Here is a 23,080-nt window from a genome sequence, read left to right as displayed (position 1 = left end):
AAGTGAAGAAATTTTTGTCAATAACTTGCCAAAAAATTCAATCTGAGCGAAATATTAAAACGATCAGAACCGAAAAGTTCAACATTTTGCCCCCAGGCTTCAATGCAGATCCTTACGTCATATTGTCTGACACGCGCAAGCAATTTCGGTCTTGCTGCATTCGGGCAACTTTCACACATAAATTCCAATGCGAAACATTTGTGCAGTTCTTAAATAGCCAGAGAATCGTTTTTGCCTGAGCGGTTTGGATCTTCGGCATTTTCTGTAAAACATAATCATGTTGCGCGATTATTTGGTGTAAAATTACTGTTGCAAGAAAAATCTTTAAGCATAACCACCGCTGCAATGTCTGCTCATATCATAGAAAGTTTGAAACAATAAATATTCTGGTCATAGAGGCGCGTTAAAATTACATCATTTTTATTCACATATTTATGAAGTCATTCAGTACCTGGTACAAGATTAATCTCAGGTTGTTTGGTGGGAGACTAAATTAGAAGATAAAGTAGGTGCTTGGTACTGCGTGTCGCGATTGCTAAAAGTAGAAACAACTTCACATCATGTGGTTGGGAAGTTACCTGCATACGTGTTTAGTGGTAATGCAGTTTTTGTATAAAGCCGGGGTCTTGCAGCAGTTTGTCCGCATTCATTTGCCCGGGAAAAGTAGTTATCGAGGTGCAGCTAAAGCAACATGTTCAAAATTAGAGCGAGGTCTAAGTAACTAGGATACAAATGAATTGGGTCGTATTACTTTTGAGAAATTGTCGATTAACATTGGCAGATCACAATGTAATCTTAATTAGCAATTTTTTAGGTTTGGCGTTTATCTATAACGTAAGTCGTAACTGTTTGACGTTGAATTTCTCGATAACATGAACCGTATACGTATACAACAGGTTATCTTGTCTAGAGATAATGCAAGTTCGCAATTGTTTGGGCAAACACAAACCAATGACGTAAGCGGAATGATGTGGTAACAATAGTGTGATGTTTATGTCATGTTTATATTTCGATGGGGAGCGTAATCACTTTTTAGATTTGTGTAAAAATTTAAGATGCTGGTGTATACCGTTGTCATAGCAACTAAGCGTGGGAGTGGCGCACCTAGTGGCATTACTTGCAAGTTATTTGTTGCGAAGTATTATAGTTGGCTCACATTGTTAGTAACTTCTTGAGTGGGATTTATTGCAACAAGTTGAATCAGTAACTATCATCAGTCATTTTATGTGCAGGTCATATTGTTTTTTAATTAGAATAATTTCTTTGTCGTTCTAGAATTTGACGAAAACTTTGAAATGGGAATTACTTTGCTCTTGTGTTTGTGCCTAGTTGTTACAGGTATTTTTTTATTGCTTTATGTGGTTATGTGATATTACCTGACATATTACACGTTATACTTGTGTAGGTGGAGGATCATCATCTTGCCGACCATCAGCTTATAGTGGACTCCTAACTGTTTACAGAATCTCCACATCCTGCACAAATTATGGGCACGTTTTATCAACTGGAAACGGTGGCGTTGCTGCAATACATTTCTACTACGGAACACTCGGCAACAACATTTGTTCGGTGAAAATACTCGCTTTGTTGTTCAACTAAACCAACCTTAATTTTTAGTGGTGGAAGGTCGTACGTGAACCAAACTTATTACTACAAGTTAATAAATATTTCCTTTCGCTACTGAAAGAAACAAAAAATAATATTAATGACGATAAATTCCACTGTTGTTTTCCCGGATCGTAAACACCACTGTAACATTTGTTGTTGTTTTAAATTTGACAGATTTTAAAAATATATGAAGGAGACGGTGGTTTTATTATGTTTTGATATTGATGTTAAAACAATATTAAAGCGAACCCTAGACATAAATCTTTCATGCGGAACAGCTTACGTAACATCCTATTGGGTCAAAACCTTAATTATTCTTTTTTGTTAAAATCTTATTTTGCTCTGCAACTTGTTAATCTCCAACGATATCTTAACAACTACATCAAGACGTGCCAATCTTTTAAAACTCAACAAACCGAACGTAAACCAAAAAACTCAATTCCACGCATGTAAAATATTGAGATATAAAATAGAATTTGTTTGGGATGCGAAAACTGGTTCATGTGGAACAGGGAATTCTCCGTTTTTCATACTAACATAAGGTATGCTACGTTATACTTTCACTGTAGGTTTACGAAGGAAGCAACACAAACGGTACCTTGTTAGGAACGTTTACTGGTGATGGAAGCTCAACAGGAATTGTGAAATCAGAAACCGGTTCCATGTATTTGAGTTGTCCCACGTTGCGAGGCCTGTCTTCAAGTTCACAACCTCAATTTTCATTCATTAAAGGTAAGAAATTAAAACCAACAAAGAAACATGCAGGAAAATTATTTTGACCATCATTAGTTAAATAAAGTTAAGACGTAACGGCATTCATTATTTATCAAATTTTTAACTTAGTTTGTAAGACTCGTTTTTTTAATCACTCGAAGACATTCATATTTTTGTTTTTAATTTGAAAATTACGAACCATTGGGAATTAATATTTTTGCAGCCCCGAGGTTTGATTAAGTTTTATGCGCAAATAATTTTAAAGTTGGTGATAAAAGAAATGTCATTAATGAAAGTTTGACTAAAACTTAAACTCTCGGTAGACTCATCGCAAGGCTTCGATGCATTCAGATAATGCCATGATTTCCATAAATCTAACATGCTTAAACATACACTGGACACATAAACTTTTGGAAACAAACAAATATTTAATTTCGAAACCAAACTGGTCGAAAAACTTCTGAAAAACAAATATCCACACAAAACACAAAATGTGGTGAAATCACAATTATTTGGTTTAATTGGAGTCAGATCTAAACTGCATTGATGCCACTTTCACCTAAAGTCCTGGCTAGATGCGAAAAATATAGAGCTGTGGCTTTCCAGGCGTCCTCCGCCCTTTACGCTGAAATATAGGAACTCTCCGGTCTAAACGTATATAGTGGATACCTACCCTTATGCGCGAGCTCACAACGAGTCCGACTAGCTTCACATATGTGCAGGTGACCATCACCGTATATCAGTAGTACGTATTACAAACATATATTTATTTGTCGACACCGGGATTCGAACCGGGGATATTCAGCCATCGCACCACGATCAGATTTAAAAATTATGTTTATGATATCATTTTTGACCTAGTTGACACCAAGTGTTTTTCTAATAAGTCATGAATTTCTTGTCCAGTATATTTAAGGCTGCAATGTTTTTGTTTCTGTAGAATATTAAGGAATCGGATACTGTACAAACTTAATACAACATGCAATTAAAGTAAAAATACAGTATTTTCGTCAAAATTGGAGATTGAATTTAAACTGAAGTTAACGGAAAGTTTGACCAATGCAATCGATACGACTGCTCGTCGGTTAGCTGCTGCGTGCCGTTAATTACTTGTCGTTTTTGTGGGGTCGCGCAAACTAAATAGTTGGGATTAATCCACTTTTACCCATCAATACCTAGTTTGGTACACAGGGCGTGTCTGCAACTGCATAATCACCACAAAGTCTCTCCGCCTGGTTATTTACCTCACAAGTAACTGATGTTGCACTGATAAGACCTAGCAAGTCGAAACTGTGGCTTTTTCTGCAGCTGTTGTATAAACAAATGGTCTTGCACAGATGATCTTCTATTGAATAAACACATCACAGTATATGCACTTTTTCATCAATCTGCGACTGTTCAGTTGTAATTTGGGGAAACAATTTCAAATTTGAATCCATAGTCGTGTTGGGCTCGAATACACTGCACTTGTCCGATTCGAAAATCTGTTTAACTTAATTTATATAAACTTATCCTAGCATGTGAATCATGGAATGTTGTTTAGTTAACGAAAATTCTTGTGATTCGGAGTTGAACGTGGACGATCTTCCAACAACTCTTGTTCTCCCAACTTCGAGCAGTGGGCACTTGTTACAACGCCTAGCTTGTAATTATTCTGTAACAAGTCCAGTGAGATGTAATTTTACAATATTTGCGACCGCTGTCGGTTCTCGGTTCTCTAATACTTGGAGTTACGCAGACGGACTGTACGTAAGTTACAATTTCAATTTATTTTTATTTTCAAAAGTAAAACAAAACGAAGATTATTTAATATTCTGCTAAATGTTGTTGAATAGATTTTATCCGATGATCCTTCACATCCTGGGGTAAATGTTGGCAGGGGTCAAACAATAAAACTTCAAGCCCGAAGAATTAACATTCAAATATTCGTTTATCACTCTGACACTCCTCATCCTTCAATTGACATCAACTCAGGTTTGTGTTAAAATGCAACCGATCATACAAAGAAACTGACACACAAACCGATTAAATATTTCATCAATGCGGACACTGTGTTGATTGAAATACTCAGTGCGCGGATGACATTGTGATTAGCCAACCCAATTTCGAAACCAAATAATATTCATGGACGTTTGCGATCTCTTGCATCGCTTTGCCTTCAATATCATGCGCTTCTTGTGTTTGCAAGCTCTTTCTTTGCTTTTCGATGCAAAGCTAAAAAAAAGGTCGGCTGCTTTAATTTTTGAAATTTCGAGTAATATTAATTAAGTGAATCTAGTGTGAATAAATAACGTTTGTTGACCCAGGAATGATTTTGCTCTCAATTGAACACAATTTGAATCGTGAAAAGTAAAACTAGAAAATTATTTTATTTTTAGATTGCAAGATGTATAATGAAATGGAATGCAACACCAATTCTATCAAGTTAAAGTAAGATTTAAAAAAATCAAATTATAATGAGGATATCGCACTGTCATTCAGATGTCGGACATCCACATTTTATTAACTGGTTAAAAATATAAACCAAATGTTAAACTTGTATAATTTTCTGTTTGTTTTAAGCTGTGAAATTAGCGACTCATTTTACAAGATCAATTTCGCCAATCTGAAGTTTATCTAAACACCTTTTATTCCAGTGTCAGTTCCCATGTGTTGAGAAGATTGAAAGTAAATCGAGATGATATTTTGTATATTTCAAATCATACAATGACAAGTCTAGATTCTCTGCCTAGAAGCTGTAAAGCTGCAGCGACAAATCCTGTTTTCCAATTTGAACTGGACGAGTGTCAATCAACTCTTGAGGTACTTATGTTTAGCAAATAATTATTGTCCGATGTACATCTGAATATATTGAAGGTGGTAGTAAATAATCTGGTCCGTTATACAGTTAATAGTAATATGGTTATTAAGTACTAAAAGTGGGGTAGTTTAACTGAAGGCAACCTACTAACGTAACCTTAGTCAATAGATAAGTCTCGTGTTAGATTTGACTTTTCTTATCTACACTCGCTTTGCACGTTAACGACACCAACTTTGTTGACAGTTTTGAACCAAGATATGAAGCGATCATAACATAAATGACGTCAATCACGCCATAAAATGTTAAAATGATAAGTTGTGTAATTGTGAGTAACTGCATAATGGGTTGCAATTTTCTGAAAAGTTTCTCAGAATTACTTTCGTAGAAAACTAAATTCAACTCAAGTTTTGTAAAAGAAGAGTTCACAATTATCCTCTACTGAGATAAACCATGTCATGAACCTCCAAAAAACATTTAACAAATTGTATTTTCGACCAACTGAACAAAGAATTGTCTTTGTGATTAATTATTTAAATGAAATATACTCAATATATTTTCAAAGAAATCCCAAAACAACGTAAGCTTCATGTACCAAGTTCGCAATTACAAATTTACCACTCAAATTGTGAGAAGGACATCTTACAATCCAATCTGGGAAATATCGTGCGTTATTCCAGGAATGTTAAACAGAGATATCAAAATTGCTTCTGGAGCAATATCAACTCAACTGTATGTATTGAAATAGGTTTATTTTCTTTGATGAAATTGATGCCCTTTACCGAAACTTAACAGGAAAGAGAGTTTTCTGACTTCACATCGTAGGGTCGGGAATATTACGATCAGATTTGAGTTGTTTAGTGACGAGAAAATGAAAAATCCACTCAGATCAAATTCAATCGTCCAAGTTCCAAACTTCGTTTACGCTAAGGTTGATTTGGCAACAAGTGAACAGATCAATATTGTGGTAATCTCTAAACCTAAGCGTATTAATATTCAGCAATGATATAAAATATAAATGTGTCAGTATGCTGTGCTAGGGCTCCGGTGTACGTGGGCAAGTTGAATAAATGTGGCCTGAAAACAGATATATACAGCGGCGTTAGCATAGGATAGAAACACTGGATTAAATGAATAAATTTAATGATGAATATCTCGAAGTCAAATTTGGGAATAAATAAACTTTAGTTACGATGACTTTGCTGATCACTAGACTTATTTAATCCAAAACCTAAAACCTATGTCATAAAGTTATTTAAGTGAACTGGATTTTTAGCTTGCCCTAAAGGCGCTTGCTTTGTTTGCGAAATTATTAATCCGGCACTGACAATAAATTGTTTATTTATGATGTATGTTTTCTATTAGACATTTTTTTTTGATGATGAATGCGAGGATTTCTTGTTAAGCCATTGTTTAATTCAAACTCTATTTGTCAGTTAAAATCATGCTGGGTCAGCAACTTGGATTCTGATGAAGGAGGTTTGAAATACGAACTCATCACCGAAAGGTAAAAAGTCGACGAAACAAAACCTTGTTAATACATTCCTGTCAATTATATTCAAGCGAAATTGATTTGAAAACATCAGCATTAAACTTTATATATTTTTAATCCTACAATCTATTTCTCATTTAAATTCTTTGTTTGTTCTAGATCTATTTTATGCCACCAAATTAACACTGGTCTATATAACTTTGTTTCATTCCTGCTCAAAATGTTTGAAGACATCGCAAATTAACACAGATTTGTTTGTGTTAAAATATAAAAAGTTTACAGATAAAATCATATAATCGCAGTTGTATAGTCGTCCACGAGATGGAGTCAGAAGATTCAATTGTAATTTTGAGAAACTACCAAACTTCTTTCGGATCATTTAAATTTCGCTCATTCGTGTGGAACAACGTGTCTGTGAACGAACAATCACTGTACGCTCACTGTTACGTGCAGTTATGCGATAACACCGATGATGACGATTGCCAACAACCGGTGAGGTTTTATATACGCAGTAACATACTGGCTGCTTTACACAAAGACAAAACTGATTATGGGCTACCTTTTGGGACTAGTTATTGTGAAAATACATTGCAGTTCAAGATAATTCTTACTCATATGTGTTTCACAGGATTGCTCACAAAGACGTGAACGGCGATCAGTTGATTCGGATATAGAAGAGATTTTAACGGTTGGACCATTCTACGTTTCAGCTCCGGATTTGTGTGGAAAGGTGAGGATGCACAAGTTTAGCTGCCTCGGTATATTGTAATACAAAAATATGAACGAAATCACATTGCACAACGAAAGCAAGCCAGGTTTACAGCATGCCGGTTACTGGTACAAGGAGCTATGTGTAAACAGGGTAATCTGCTTTTAACCAAAATTTTGCAGGCTATTTTGCGAGAATAAGCTTTTATCCATTTAATTCAATTCCGCAATAATTCGCACACCAAATATAGATTTGGTTTTAAGTGGTCACTTCTTCGGAAATGAATGTTTTTCGTTAATATGGTAACTACAAGATTTCTGTATATTGTATAGGATAATGGTGGATGTTCAGATTTCTGTAACGATGATCTTGGAGTTGTTCAATGTTTCTGTTTTAAAGGCCGCCTTCTCGGGAAGGACGAAAAAACTTGCGTTGGTGAGAGCAAAGCTTAGTTATTTATTTACATATACTTTTAAAGTCTAGTTATAATCATTCATGATCCGCTAACAAAACAACTTTTGACACTGGCGAACATTTTACGTTTTAATTATATGTGCATATTGATGTTCAGCATATTTACATAATTTTTACTTACTTTAGTATATGTTTGTATGCAGAGGTGGAAGGAGCGTTGAAAATTGAAGGTTTACAGAATATGAATGGTGTTTACATATCAGTTGGATTCATCGTTCTTCTGCTTGTTATTGTGTTGGGGATGATTGCTTGGTTCATAAGAGGAAGATGTAACGAGAGAACTGATCGTAGATCGTTGCAGTCAAAGACATACATGTACATCCCTGCCAAATAACTGATCGTTTGCTGCCAAGTTGTATTTGTATTAAACACGTGCATGAATACTTGACTAACTGAGTTTGTGGAACACTTTGTAAATACAAGCCATCATATGTATGTAGAGTTTTGATTTTTGTATTCAAACAGAATGAGGAAATCTGAGATAGTGACACACATGAGATCTGTACTTCATTATTCATGTTGAGATGTAATTTTGTGAATGGATCTGTCGTATTTCAAGATGATTAAGTCTCAAACAACCTTAATTAAAGTTTGCATGCTTCTGTGTACCCAATTAAGAACAATGGTAATGAAACGGAAATCTTTGCAAATCAAAGAACAAAAGAAAATGATGACTTGCTCGTGATCATCCAAAAATGGTTTGTTCTTATGCTGACATCAGAGCAGTTACAATTTATGCAATGATTTTTGTTATTTACCTGTGGTCAAAAAAAGATTACCACTTGCATTGAGTGAAACAAAAAAAAAACACCAGCATGGGTTAAGTGCAACCGAAAGCCCTTTTTTAGAAATATCTGTACAGTCAAGTCCTAAAGCGCATGCTCTGAATTATTCTTGCAGACGGTTGCTCCTACAGAAGATAACAGCCCTGAAATTTGAAAAATATCGCGCTGAAAATTGTTTCTGTGGTATGTTAAACTTTAAGGTCTTTTCTCACAAAAACCCTCGCCACAACGTTGTTATAGTGTGACTTTCGTGCAGAAACCTTGGATATATGTGAGGACCTGTGGCTGCACAGGACACGGGCGCAGATCAACGAGCAGAGCATAGTTAAGGCCCGTTAACACACGAACACAGTTTGGCACGGCACAGCACAGTCTGGCACACACGGTGTTTACACTACTGGAATAATCGAGCACGACAAGTGCAAGTGACAAGTTACGTTGATAATTTTTTAAGGATGTCACCTTGCATTTCTCTGCCTCGCCAGCGATATAATAAGTACAAATTGAAGTTGTTTCTATTGGCCTTAGATATTTACGAACAAAGGGCATGTACTGTTTTACATAGTTAAGACATGTACTGTTTTACATAATTTTTTACGACGCAAGGTAACACTACAGTTTATTGAACCAAACACCACAGATTATGAAAACAAAGATGTTATAATTGAACCAGGACAATGGTTTTCCACAGCAGCATCCCGCTGAGACGCCATTCCACATACCGCTTTGTAATGCAGCTACGGCACCATTTCATACGCTCAAAACAATCGCTCACATGTCAAACGCGGTCACATCACACAACCACAACTAAAACAATATATGTCCTCTACTTTTAGGCAGTCGCGCTGCACTTTCACATCAATGTGTGCCGAAATGTGCCCAACTGTGCCCGAATTTATGCTCATCGAGCAAAAGCGAGCACATCCTAGCACAGACCGGCACATCCCATCCCAGCACAGCTCAGCACGCGCGCACAATAAAACAAACACGGAATCGTCTGTAGTCTAAAAGGGCCTTTACACCTGCATGCAAATAAAATGTGTTTGGTTCTGTACTGATATATTTGCATTGCGCCCTGTGACTGTTTTTGCTTGCTTTTGTTTGTGGCGTGTTATTTCCACATAATTGTGTGGTGCTATCTACGCACAATATACTTTTTGTTTGTTTTTCTTCTAATCATTTCGTTGCTTTTCCTTGTCGTGTCGTGGTGTGGTGTAAGTGCATATTTCGCCTTTGCCATAGAGTTTTGCTTCGGATTTATTTACTTTTTCTTATATTTTTTCATTGGCAGTCAGATTTTACTTATTTACACATCTAGTTTTTAATTAGTTTAGTGATAACGTTTCCATGCTTGCTGGACCTGTGTTTGAACTTAGTTTTTTACGTTGCTTCTGTGTTTTGCATTCCACAGAAGCTGATGATGCCCTTTACAGGGCGAAATATATTTTTCTGTTTTCAAAAATCTTTAGAGCTGTCTGCCAGATTGATTTTTTTTGTTAAAACTCAGCAAATATACATATGGTAATCGACAACCTGCCAGGGTGGCTTGGTTTACTGATCAAGTAAAGTTTAAATTACTGATTTTTCATAAGATAAGCAAAGTGGAACCAATAATCTGAATTGTGTAAGCTGCAGACAGATGGCCACTTTTTCTACCTAAAAGGTCTCATCAGTGCAGTTGGTGCCCAACGGATGACGGTGATTGTATAGTCACCACAAAGTGGAAGTCTTTGCTTGGCCGTTTGGTCAGCAAAGTCGTCTGAAAGTCACACCAGCTGCACTGATGAGACCTTTTTGGTCGAAACAGTGGCCATCTGTCATCTGCATGAACCGACGTTCGCATTTTTATATCAGTATTACGTCATCGTGGACAACGAGAACCAAATCGTAAAAATATTTATTCCCGTTCGGAAGTTCGCGTGATGCTGATCGTCGACCAATGTTGTATCTCCCTGGTTTCAAACAATGGTGGTTGGATAATGCTCCTGCATAAATGGTATTGGTGATTTATGTCAAAGGTTTACAAAGAACGTCCTTATTTAACCTTACAATTTACTGAAATTCGGTATGTGAAAGTAAACGCTAAACTAAAAAGCATAATCAACGATCTTATAATTACTAAGCTGAAATATTGCTATGTCATCATCAATTCAATGCACCTAATCGTGTTGCAGTCAGCTAATCTCTTACGCGCATTTGTTTTACCAAAATTGTTTTATAATTTGCTATTTCTTTTTTCGTTCACACATTGAAGCCGTTTCAAATTCTTGCCCCTTGTTGTTATCAGTGTAGTTTACACTTGTGGAAAGAGATTACATTCAAGTTGATTTCCATTTACCTGTTTTATATTAAACTTTGCCGGATCAAGAACCGCTGCATATCGAAGTGCTATATTTGCGTCATCTTACACCACCACATTAAACGACAAAGCAACTACTTCCAGGAATGTGTGTTTTATTCACATCCGCTTGAACATATTTCAAAATAACATCTACAATTTTATTCTTGCTAAGTGCCAATTGCAGGACCAGGGCAGGCAAGGTTAACTTTAATCCTTTTCACACAAGCAGTTTACGTGGCAACCGATAGAAACATAATCGAATAACCAAGCACCAGACTGCAAACATCCCAGACGAGAGGAAACAATTTACGCTATAACATAAGACTAGCACTTTATTAACAGTCCACATGGGAAACAGGGTTTACTTAACACTCACGTGCAAATTGAACAACTCCGGAATTTTCTTTGTGTTGGTGATGTGGTAATTTAACCTTTTTGCACTAATTTCAACTTCCTGTTAACCGAGTCCGTGACCTATTTTAACGTGGTCATCATGTAGGATCATCAAAGTTTTGATAAAAGTACATTAGAAACTTGAATCTTACAAACGACTGCAACTAAATGTACAATAAACACACATATGTACAGGCAACAGTTTGACAATTCTCAAAGCTCGCTTATATGAAATACTACATCCTATTAAAATGCTTAAAATTCAACTTCTACACAAGTCAACCGGAAACAAGTACAAGTTAATAGGTATAAGTCTACCTTTGTGCAACAATTTCCAAATGTTAAATAACTATGCGTAATATTTTTTTCTGTTAGGCAGTTTACTGTCTTCACGGAAGAACTCGTAGCAGTGAATGAGCAAGTGCGGCAAGTTGGCCAGAAATCGCCGCAAAAACTTGTTCCCGTTTTCCCGTCCTGGTGTTAAACCGAAGTAACTCATTTCCTCTTTTGGCAGCAGAGCGGCATGGGTCGCCTGACATTGTAAATTAACATTAGGACATGTGACAATTCACATAAAAACATTAAGCTTCAATCATTATGTGTTGGTATTGTCCAAAATATTTATTACGTAACACGTCATCAGGTACGTTGTAGTGTGTGATGGACAAGGGGAAACTTATTTTTTGTAATTGTTCATCGGCGTTGTTGTTTTTTGTGCAAACACAATTGCATTTCATTTGATTTGTTCTCTGTTAAATGGATTTTATGTCAATAAAAACAAATTACCTTGTTTCTCATCTCGCGAATAATGTGTTGAATTCCATTGCAATCGTGACGATTAAACCTTGGGGTGGCGCCAGTTAAGTTAAACATTTTGTACTCTTTTTTGCCACTATATTGTGAATCAGACAAATAAGCTTCATTGAACATGTTGAACTCTTTTCTGTCAATGTAGTCGTCAATTTCCAAAACACGTCTTATGTCCTGCCAGAAAGAGAAGCACATGGGTTTAGCCAGTAGTTCTCATTCTTCAGATCCCCTTTTAATTACGTCAGATTGGTCGCGAACCTTTTGTGTTTTTTAAATTTTGCTCGTGCTGAAATTTAAGCATAATTTTCACGTCACGATGCGCTCTTGTTTGCGATAAATCAAGGCTGCAACTTGCTTCTGTAACTTTGCATGTTTTCGGGGTTATATTACGAAATGCGCAAACATTTCGAAAATATGGGTTTATCAACCATATGGGGTGAATATTTACAGCTTTTGACAACGCTATGCGGCGCTTAACCTTTATACATGTATATATTACGTATACGCAACCGCGATTTCCTGTTTCTGTCAGCTTTACATCAGCGCCTTGATAACCTGTCTGTTTTACCGGTGTCCTATTCCATTTCAGTTACGTTACTTTATTTGACTTCTTATTCATTATGAAAGATAAAGTGATTTGTTTTTGCCCAAATTGTAATGTGCGTCTTTTTGTATCCTGTTATATGTAACCGTCTCTGCACCTTCCACTATATGTAACCAAAGTTAACAGTAGCTCAATGTATTTCCGTAAAAAACATATTTTAATTTTACTTATTAAGTGAATATGTTACATCTTTTAACGAATGCATAAATCGTCTGCGTGGCCGACTGTGTACAAACCTATGCCAGTTTCATGTAAATAATTTACACCAGTAATGGACTGACGCAATACGTCGAGTGGTCCAATATCAAAATATTCCTAGAAATTTATCTTTAAATTCATTCCCGTTTCGGGATCAATTGGATTACTAGAATCACCCTTCATGTTGGCAACCCACTGAAAAGACATAAAAACCATGAAAACAGCAGCAAAATTATAATTTATTTTTATATGTCAACTAGTTTTCATGAAAAAATAAAAACGACTACAGCTTAATATACAATACAGAAATTAACGATATGTAGAAATACTTGAGAAACATCTCCGCTGCAGAGTTCCATAATAAAACAGCTGAATTGTTTTTCCTACCAACAAAAAGACACAAGCACTGATATTTTTCAATTTAGAGGATCCACTGTATTTGTTCGTGGCAAATTTTAGTGTCCAACCTCGACAATTTTAATATAGTTACCACAAACGAACGCTCGTATGCTACTTTCTATTAACTGATTTTAGAATTTTTGCTTATTTTTTTATATTGGTATTTCCTTCACCACTGCGGTGGCCAAATTAAACGTTGTTAATGACGTATTGTAACATGTTTATGTTATTTTGGATCATCAAAGTTGCACAAGGATAAACAATATAAGGTAAAGTTGTTAAAGTGATGCTTATACAAAAGTACTTGAGAAGCATATCCGCTGCAGAGATCCAGAAAGGAGTAATTGTATTCATTTCCCTAACAACAAAAATACACTGACATTCACTGATTTTTTCTCAGTTGAAATAAGTTTTTAAATGCACCTGAAAGTAATCGTAAAATCTGATCACATTTTCGCAGTTGATTTTGTCAAGAATCTCCCTTTCATTTTCCCTCTCTCCGTAATATCCCGGGCCGACAAATTTTGCAGCAAAAATGTGATTATCTTCTTTTCTCCGACATCTGAAACAATCAAAAATTTTACGAAAAATCTATCCTGTAAATATAAGCGATACATTTAAATTTTGCATCATATCACTCTATTTTTCCGTGTAGTATTAAATACTGATGATAAATATATCCGACAATTTTTTAAGCAACATTTGCAACTTACATGCGGACTTGTACGCCATCGTTTTCGGCTATTACACCACCTTTGTCAAAACTATACTTCGACATGCTGCAACTTTCGTTGGTTTGTCCCATTGTATGAATTAAGCAAAACACCTTCAAAAGCAAGTAATATTTATGCAGATATACGAAGAATAAAACAACATTACCAAATGTTGTCTTGCTACAAGGTAAGGTTTGATTCTTTTAGTTCATGTTCAAATGAGGGTAACGGCTATTGTAAAAGGTCGGTGTTCAAACCAATGAGCTTTTCGACAATATCCTAATTTACCTCTGAGTCTTAACCAACAATAAATATATTGAACCAAACACACCTAACCGTAGGCAAGTATGCGCAACTACGTTCAAGAATATTCATAATCCTCAAATGTGAAAAGGCTTCTAATACCGTTAAAAATATTCCTCGCTGACATTTTTTGATTCCCGGGTCCTAATGTCGTGGCGAGAACCTTTTTTTTGGAGATGACATGAAATTACAGGTCGCAATTCTTGAGTTTGAAGGGAAACAATGGAGTTCATTCCCACATATTTTTATCATGGGCCTTCTAGAGTGGTAATGGCCCCTGGCTCACCGCAATTATTACACACTTTCTTTCGTGGGGCCTGACAAATCCACACAATAAATATTGGCTATATCCACAAATCTTTTCATCTCCGGTTATAAAGCTGTTTTTTTTCTACAGGTTCTTGGTAGATTGGTTAACAAAGCGGTCAAAGGAACTTCGTCATAAGCACGCCTACTGACGCAGTTTTTATGTTTTAGTCGAGCGTGAATTTTGATAATGTTTGCAGCACCTGCAGGCAACACGCTTATGTTCTGGGCGCTGGCTGTTCAGTAGTGGCTTTAATGACCTCCACGAACCGGTTGTTAGCAAGCGTGTATCGTAGGGCTGTGTATCACTTCTTTCAGTAGAAGTCCCAAATAGCCACGTATATAATGAATCCTGATGTATCGGTCCAGGGTCCTTGCGGATGTTAAAAAAAAATAATCCCACCGCTGGCACTGTTGCAACATGTTGGCGTTTTTGCCAACAACTTTTTGACAATATTTCCAGTCACCTCTTGACCAGAACCAATAAAACATTTAGTAAACGAAACGCTGAAAAAGCAACTTTTTGATTGAACTGCTGTTTGTGATTAAAATGAACACTGAAGTTTAACACCACAATGTGTAGCTGGGTGTGTGTGTGATGAAAAAGGCATGCTGCCAATACGGCACGAGTTGAGAAAAGCATTATGGTTGATCATGCGTAACGCAATTAAACAAACTAATTGCTTTTTCTTGGAGCTAACGGCAGACCGGTAACGTATTTACTGGAGTAAAATAGCGCCATGTACTGGAGAAAACGGTGTTACCGGTCTGTCTTAAGCCCACATGTTTTGCAAATGCTGGGAGAGGAACTTGTTTGTGGTTTGTTAAAGTGTAATGAAGGAACAAAAAATCAATTACATGTAATGCATTGTTAAAGCTGTTGCTTTTGCTCCTGGTCTAACAACTGTTGATTCTGCTCCTGCCTTTCAGAAGGTTTGTTTTTGTGTTTTCACATTTCTGAAACACTACTTGCTTTACTTTCAAGTATTTTTTGTTATATATTCGTGTTGGTTTTTATTAATGAATTGTGACCTTGCTTCATGGAAAACCGATTAAGATCAAAAAGTTTGTACACGCACTGTTTCGACCTGTAAGGTCTTATCAGTGCAGCTGTTGAGTGGCACTGCACTAGCTTTCACACTAGCAGGCACACTAATCTCCACTTTGTGGTACCTTTCGGTCAACGTCGATCTGCAGGGTGCCCTATACTGGGTACTGAACAACAGAGAAGACGAACCACTGTGGAGCGCACTATGGCCAAACGGAACTGCTTGGTAACCGATAGTGCAAAAAGCAAAAAACACTAATGTACTATATGGTTACAAGTTCCGTTTGGCCATAGTGCGCTACACAGTGGTTCGTCTTCTCTGTTGTTCGGTACCTAGTATAGGGCACCCTGCAGATCGACGTTGACCGAAAGGTACCACAAAGGAGACTAGTGTGCCTGCTAGTGTGAAAGCTAGTACAGTGCCACTCAACAGCTGCACTGATGAGACCTTACAGGTCGAACTCGAAACAGTGCATGTACACACCCTGTCTGCAGCTTTGCAATAATATGGCTTTTTTTGCACATATATCAAAAAGTTTATTTGAGGTTATAATAGTATTTATGATTGTACACTAGACTAGATCAAGGTAACATTATATTTTGTAGTTATTGATGTCCTATTGCTTGGAGTTTTCTTTGCCTATAATGTTTGTTGAGTTTGTGATTACATCTCTTTTTTGCAGTTTTCAAAATGAAGGGTTATGATGTGACAGAAATCCGCTGTCTGAACACAGATGATGGAGAACTTGGTTCAGGTTTGGTTGGCACTGTGTTGCTAGGTGACATTCAAAATTTTGGAAAAGTTGCACTTAAATGCTTTGGGGTTCAAGGTGGGAAAAAAGAAAAATTAAACATTAAAAGCAGGTTTGTGATGCTTGTGGTGATATAAAGTGACAAGAGCCAAAGAAAAAATAAAATTTATTTGCTGCAGCATTTATTGGGGCAACTTTTGAAAGAAACTTGGCTTATTTATTTGATAAATTGGTTTTAACTGTGATTTTATGTGCTTTGACAAAAAGTTGATGTTTAAAATAATTTTTGCAGAATTTCTGATGAAATTAAAATGCTTGAAAATGCCAACCATGACAACATTGTCCGTTTGTATGGATGGACAGAATGGCCAAATGCCATGGCCCTTGTAATGGAATACATGGCAGGTGGTAACCTTGGTACCCTACTTCAAAATTCTCATGTTAAGCTCAGACCAGGGTTGCAACTTAGAATGAGTTTTGATATTTCCAAAGCTCTGGCTTTCATCCACAATATCCCAGGAAAAAAAAGGATGACTCATGGTGATATTAAGCCAGAAAATGTCTTTATCAACGCACATTTAATCTGCAAAGTTGGTGATTTTGGAAGTGCCAAGTTGTCAACAATCACCGGTGTCAGTACAACAACACCAATGAGTTCCAGCAGGAAGCATAGGGAGTATACAAAAGCCTTTGCATCTCCAAAATTACTTTCCAGCCCGTTGGCAACCATCACTAAAGAAGATGATGTTTTCAGTTTTGCCATGGTTGTGTATTTTATACTGTTCCAAAAATATCCAATGGGTTTAACTTCAATGAATGTTTTCACTAATGCAATCATGGAGGGCCAACGCCCTCCATTAAGTATTTCTGAGACAGAAGAAGATACAACACCTGAGGAAAATAAAATGGTTGATCTATTATTAGAAGTAATACAGGGATGTTGGCAACACAATCCTACAACGCGGGCCAATATGTCCTCTGTCAGGTACACACATAATTTTTTGTCAGACTTTTTTTCTAAAAGACAATTTGATTTTAGATAAAACCATTTTGCCATTTTCCGTCAAATTAGTAAGTGTGTGTGGAATATTTTGAAAAGAAGTGTTTTATTTGTTTATATTAAATATGTATATGTTCGAAGTATGTTTTTACCAATTACCTTTCAAGAAAATGTTTTTTAAACTGTGAAAAATATTTTATAGAAAAAAGCTTGATTAACTTTTCAAGCCCAAAATTATTCCTGAAGTACGCATGCACGCATTTCTTTAGTAAAAAGCTTGGGGAACTTTCCATGTTGCAAGATATTTCTGCGATCACATTGCAAGTATCTCAAATTCAGAAGAAAATGCAATTTTCCACACCCACATTTACAAAACACAATACTTCCCCTCTACATGAGTTTGACCCTGTAAGGAAATGTTTTACTGACTGAGGTAAGTTATTAATTGTGTAACATTTTGTATGAAAGAAAACAACTGTTTGTTTTACAACCAAGTTCATTGACACCTTCTTACTTCAATTTCAAAGAAGGTCCTAGCCCTGGATTTATGCTGGTGGAGTTATAGAATATATAATGCATATGTTTGTCCTGTGTCGAAATTGTTGTTTAATTTTGAGTTATCCGCATATATTTCACGCTTGACTTAACACGGTGGTTCTGTTTCCTCTTTCACAGTAAGACTTTACTTTCGCAGGCGGAAAAGCCCCGTTTACTGGCGCCGGGTTTTCAATGGCGCAATCTCGCTTGATGACATCATCGCGACCGACGGCTGACAGGGAGATCGTCGCTGATGGCGGAGACGCGTCAGGTACTTGCGCTGTCTGGCGGTGTTTGTATAGGAACTGCTATGCTTTTTTCTTGCAATTCATTGCGCATGCCATAGCCGTATGGTAGCGGTAACACAATTAAGATGTCTACGAACGTTTTCCATTTGAAACAAATTTCAATTTTTTACCGAACAATGCAGGAGTAATTAATTGTATATTTTATTGTTTCCAGACGAGACAGACCCCAAAACACCAATTTCAATTCAATCTTTAAACATTAACTCTCCAACAACAAGTAAGTTGTTTGTCCACAAAAGTAACAACCCTTTAACTGACATATGTCACTCATTTCAATTGCAGATATCGGTTTAATAAAACGGCCGCACAGACCCAAATCCTTGACACTTTTTCGAATAAAATTTCTGACAAAATGAGAGAACAAATAACACATTAGTCTTTGAAAAATATTGTTATACACTTATATAGATGGGATTCCTGGGTAATTCGTACGTGGGCTTCTTTATTCTAACATAAGGACAGCTTGTTGGCACGCGGACGCGTGAACGACAACACATTCACAAGCGGACAAAGCCATTGATTTAACTGAGGGCATTCTTTACACTCTTAACACTACCGGTCTATATACCACCTTCGCCACCTCTTTTCAATCCAAGGCGATATGACATTATATTAAAAAGTACGAAATTGTTTGATTCGTCAACACAGATATGTTTCACGATATAACATGACAAGGAATGATCGCATGCCCTTACTTGGCGATCTTAGCAGTCGTATGTTTATTAGGTTCACTGGCATCGCAGTCAAGCTGAAACAGCCATTTTGACCGATAAGTCGGAGCGAGATTTGAAAAATTAAGCACCTGGTGAGCTTTGAGCTCTCATCCCTGGGCTTACCTTGACCAAAATACACCCCCGTTCTTCAGTCGTTAGAGCGTTAAGCATAAGTTGTGATGTAAAATTTTATGAATATAGGTTTTCGTGAATGAACTGTTCTCAACTATCGTTTCCTTTGTTGTTTTGATAACCTCTTGTACGCGGTAATTTGTAACAAAGTCATTTCAAACAGGCAACTCCAGTCCTCCAAGACCTGCACCACGCGGGATTCGAACCCCGAACCCACCGACTTCCAGACCAACTTTTTCAGAAAGTGCTGAACCGTTGAAAGAGAATGAGCTGATTCGGATGCAAGAAGCTCCTTACTCGTTTCCCACAGCAAATTTCAGTGGTTAGTGCATTGAAAACCCTCCATAACACGACCGTGTTACTGCTATGATTGCACATTTTAAAAAACTTCTTTTGTTGTAGAAATATCCCACTTTTGTATTGTTACAATTACCTGTGTTTTAAGTTTAGTATTGTCGCTTGTTTCAATATAAAAGCGTACGTCATTTGGAATGCAGTGTTTTGTTGCCAGATGAAGAATGTATTTGGGCACCTCATTAAATTACTCGAACGCAGAAAGGTTTGCTCGTTAAATGATCAACTGACACACTTCATAATTTTTACTGTGTTTTAGTTCCTGTACAACAGAATGTTGACCGACCTCCATCTAATTATGGAAACGAAGACTTGTGCTTTTCAGGTACACAAGTGTTTGACAATTCTGCAAACCATAGCTCTTGCTTACTGCGAAAATGCGTCAAGAATATCAAGGCAATGCATGAAATTTATGCAATGTTTGAAATATCGGCCTTTCGTGCTTTCGTTGACTACAGCGGCCCGGCATAAACTTTAAACGGCGGATATAACTTGCTCGAAAATTGTGCTCTTATCCTGACGTAATTTTTGCGCGATAATAACCGCAGTTACTTGGTCTCGTGTAAGCAATACCACTGACCAATTCAGTGTTCCAACCGGTGGTATGCTACCACTAGTGGTAAGCGACGGCATTCCAGATCAGTTCGAATTTAAAAATTCGTAAGTGATCTCAAAATGTTTGTTAATTCATCCCCCAGATTACTTTGTAACACACAACTAGGTGGTACGCGTCGTTTTACCTCCAAGTGGTACGCAACCACAAAAAGGTTCGGAATCGCTGGACTAGTTTATGAAACTGACCCGAACCCTAACAAGGGAGTGAAATAACAACATTGAATTGTAATATACAGAACAACGGTGCTGGTACAATCACAAGTTACATGCAATATGTTACGTTTATTGCTTTCCCTAAAACAGTCACGAACACAAAAACCAACAACTTTCAATCACAAAATATTTATTCTGTGTTAATCCCCAGCCTCGTCCAACTCGACTTCAAAACCCAACATTCCTAATTTCGATCATATGTTCGTACAAGGCGAAGGTAAGATTTTATGTTGATTTTGTGTATTTGTCAGGACTAACTACAAAAAGTTGGCTTTACACCAAACAGATTTACAGATTTTGGAAATAATTGAAACTTCGTTTCTCAAATATTTAGTGAATTTCAAGTTGATTTTTATGATTTTGTGAATCAGAAATCTTAACGTTTCCCCTCAGCAAAGAACATGTTTTCAAGGTCGGGAGTTAATACAAACCTACAAGCAAAGGCTGGAGGCGCATCAGTACAATCACGCTAGAGAAACAGCTGGAAAAGTGTTAGAATTCATCAACTCCAACTCGAATACGAAAGTTACCTTGTTAAAGGGCGCCGCGAATCGACGAAGGAACGAGAAAAAGTTTTTGGAAGCAATTCTGTTCTTCGAGGTCGCCCAACTGGCTTATGTTCATCCGAACAATCACCAGAACACGGTCATGGGGATGGAAATATACGTGAAGGAGATGAGCAAAATGTGTCAGGAAAATTCAGGCGATTTCCTGAAATCCCCCCTTCGGTGAGTTTTGTGGTAATCCCTGTTGTCGGGTAAACTTCCCAACAAATCGAAAATTTATGGACTTGGTGTCGTGTTGTCCCTTTTTTCCTAATACTTTAGCCGTATAATCAATTAAAGGTTTAAATTGAAGTGCCTTAATCATGTACATATTTCACGTACTATTGCAAGTTGGGGTCGCCAGGAAAACTTGATTTTGATGCAGTTTTGTTGCATGGATTTTTTTGCAAATCCTTTCATTTACGACTGCCTGTTTTTTGTCCAGCGAGATATGTACTGATTACGTCATTCCACGTATGGTCGAACTTGTCCAAGAAAGAGAAAAGTTACCAGCCTTACAAAAAGACGACAAAGCCCAGTGGTGGGCGTGGATATCTCAAGCTGAACAGCTGGTTGGAAAAACCGAAACAAGTGGAAGATAAGGTTCACAGGCATCGCAGCCAAGCTGGATCAGCCACTTTTCCCGACAAGTCGGAGCGAGATCTGAAAAATCAAGCTCCCGGTGAGGTTTGAACTCACGACCCTGGGCTAACCAGGCCCAACGCTCTACCAACTGAGCTACAGGAGCTCGGTGGTTTCACGGGGTATATTGTGGCCAAGGTACATTGGTGCGCAAGCGCACAACTTGTCAGGCGACCTTCACATGCGTAGAGGATCTCCACCACCGTAATCAGACAACGCAGAAGTAATGCCATGCTTACGCATAGCAAGGCGGGATCGCCCCACTGCGCAGGCCCTTTATATTTGGCGATCACTGCTCTAATATTTTGATCATAAGGTTGTCGAAGATATCTTGAAAACGCCATAGAAATCGCAAAGTCAGCTCATGGCAAGAAAGATCCTTACTACAAGGATTTGGTGCAAATGCTTCAAAATCACGGCAAGCAAAACTGATTTTATTTTGTATTGTTGTTGTTGTCGTTGTTATTTGTCAGTGAAAAGGCTTTAAAGTATTGACCTCTATGAATTTTTGAGAAACCTTTTAATATAGAACATAAAATCGAGCAAACGTTTTCTTTTAATGCAATTGACGCCTGTTTGTACGGTCCCCTCTTTCAATTTAAATTTTGATGACGTCGCAATCAAAGCTTCAATCAAGCTGTCGAACTTCTCGGTGCCGCAATCTACTTTAGACGTGCCAAAGTACGCTCTGTGTCTGCACGAGTCCAACTGTGCTTTTTTGTTTTAAAATCGATTTTTCAGCATATTTTATGTCTTATTATAAGTTTCCTATCTCACGTTTATAATCGCAAAGCGATTTAACAGTTTCACGCTCCAAGCAATATTTCTAATGCATTTTTAACAAATTGAGGTTCTTCAAATTGAGTGTGTTGAAGTTCAAATTTAAGTATTCGTTGGTCTTCAATTTTAAACGTCAAATAAAATATTTTTATTACTAAACGCAACACAATATTCTCAACTGACTGATGATGTCGTCGCCCTTACGTTTGTGCCTTGGAATGACGTCACTGGTGTAAACAACATTGTTATATTTTTCTTAAACTTTTGCTGATTAAAGTGTCGTTAACTTTTGTCACAACCTACGAATAAACAACTTTCTCAGTCGATAACGGAGAAAGTATTGACTTCTGATACTTATTATATTTTCACAAAACTAGGAACCGGACAGATGCCATCGAAACTTGATCAACGACAGTTGGTGCTCATCCAATATATCCGTACTTACTTGCTTGAACTCATCCGAAATTATAGGCAAAACCGCTTTTCAGGATGGTTATATTTACGACAGCAGTCACTACGATGACACTATTGTTACGGAAGTATACAATTTTATTCATCTTTTCGATTACCCGGGTTTCTTTGAAATATTTCTCTCAAGGGTCGTGGTGTTGTACATATTTTACGGGAGATTGTATTTCTTGTGCCCGAAAATAAATATAGAACTGCAACCATGCAACAATGGCCTGTGTGTTGTGGCCAGATTGTTTTCAATTCGGTTTGGGTTGATACTCGCAAGTATAATGGGCGTCGCCATACCTTATTCACCAAACATATATAAATTCTCTATACTGAGGG

At 37.1% G+C, this 23,080-nt stretch overlaps 3 protein-coding genes and 1 non-coding gene across 7 annotated transcripts in view; 1 reads left to right on the top strand and 3 right to left on the bottom strand.

The window, feature by feature from the left end:
* Positions 1–13,774, bottom strand: part of LOC145908152 (uncharacterized) — a 95,901-nt gene extending 82,127 nt beyond the window's left edge. The window contains exon 1 of the mRNA XM_082995348.1: positions 13,748–13,774. The gene's annotated coding sequence lies outside the window, so the exon portion shown is untranslated. The remainder of the gene's footprint in view (positions 1–13,747) is intronic.
* Positions 11,617–13,103, bottom strand: LOC145908153 (uncharacterized). 2 transcript variants are annotated; one of them, XM_082995350.1, is made up of 3 exons: positions 12,964–13,103; positions 12,100–12,297; positions 11,617–11,845 (listed from the first exon to the last, which is right to left on the bottom strand). In XM_082995350.1, the coding sequence occupies exons 2-3, from the start codon at positions 12,241–12,243 to the stop codon at positions 11,663–11,665; spliced, it is 327 nt and encodes a 108-aa protein (XP_082851476.1). In that variant the 5' UTR covers positions 12,244–12,297; positions 12,964–13,103; the 3' UTR covers positions 11,617–11,662. The 2 variants fall into 2 exon arrangements, with proteins under 2 accessions (XP_082851476.1, XP_082851475.1); XM_082995349.1 differs by having other exon boundaries at positions 12,100–13,103.
* A 1,669-nt stretch (positions 13,775–15,443) lies between the features above and the next one.
* On the top strand, positions 15,444–22,718 carry LOC145908148 (uncharacterized). 3 transcript variants are annotated; one of them, XM_082995344.1, is made up of 8 exons: positions 17,541–17,879; positions 18,141–18,254; positions 18,446–18,508; positions 19,300–19,458; positions 19,750–19,815; positions 20,470–20,535; positions 20,731–21,046; positions 21,309–22,718. In XM_082995344.1, the coding sequence occupies exons 2-8, from the start codon at positions 18,176–18,178 to the stop codon at positions 21,463–21,465; spliced, it is 906 nt and encodes a 301-aa protein (XP_082851470.1). In that variant the 5' UTR covers positions 17,541–17,879; positions 18,141–18,175; the 3' UTR covers positions 21,466–22,718. The 3 variants fall into 3 exon arrangements, 1 of the variants encoding a protein (XP_082851470.1); XR_014402946.1 differs by lacking the exons at positions 19,300–19,458; positions 19,750–19,815; positions 20,470–20,535; positions 20,731–21,046; positions 21,309–22,718 and adding exons at positions 15,444–15,579; positions 16,378–16,558; positions 16,739–17,431 and having other exon boundaries at positions 17,716–17,879; positions 18,446–18,467; XR_014402947.1 differs by lacking the exons at positions 19,300–19,458; positions 19,750–19,815; positions 20,470–20,535; positions 20,731–21,046; positions 21,309–22,718 and adding exons at positions 16,411–16,524; positions 16,739–17,431 and having other exon boundaries at positions 17,716–17,879; positions 18,446–18,467.
* On the bottom strand, positions 21,538–21,611 carry Trnat-ggu (transfer RNA threonine (anticodon GGU)). Its single transcript has one exon. It is a non-coding gene; the product is annotated as a tRNA-Thr (tRNA).
* Positions 22,719–23,080: the final 362 nt, after the last annotated feature.

Source organism: Ascidia mentula, chromosome 7, assembly GCF_947561715.1.
Source record: "Ascidia mentula chromosome 7, kaAscMent1.1, whole genome shotgun sequence".
Classification (NCBI taxonomy): Eukaryota; Metazoa; Chordata; class Ascidiacea; order Phlebobranchia; family Ascidiidae; genus Ascidia; species Ascidia mentula.
Note: the sequence above shows the minus strand (reverse complement) of the source record. Positions and strands in the feature narration are given on the sequence as shown.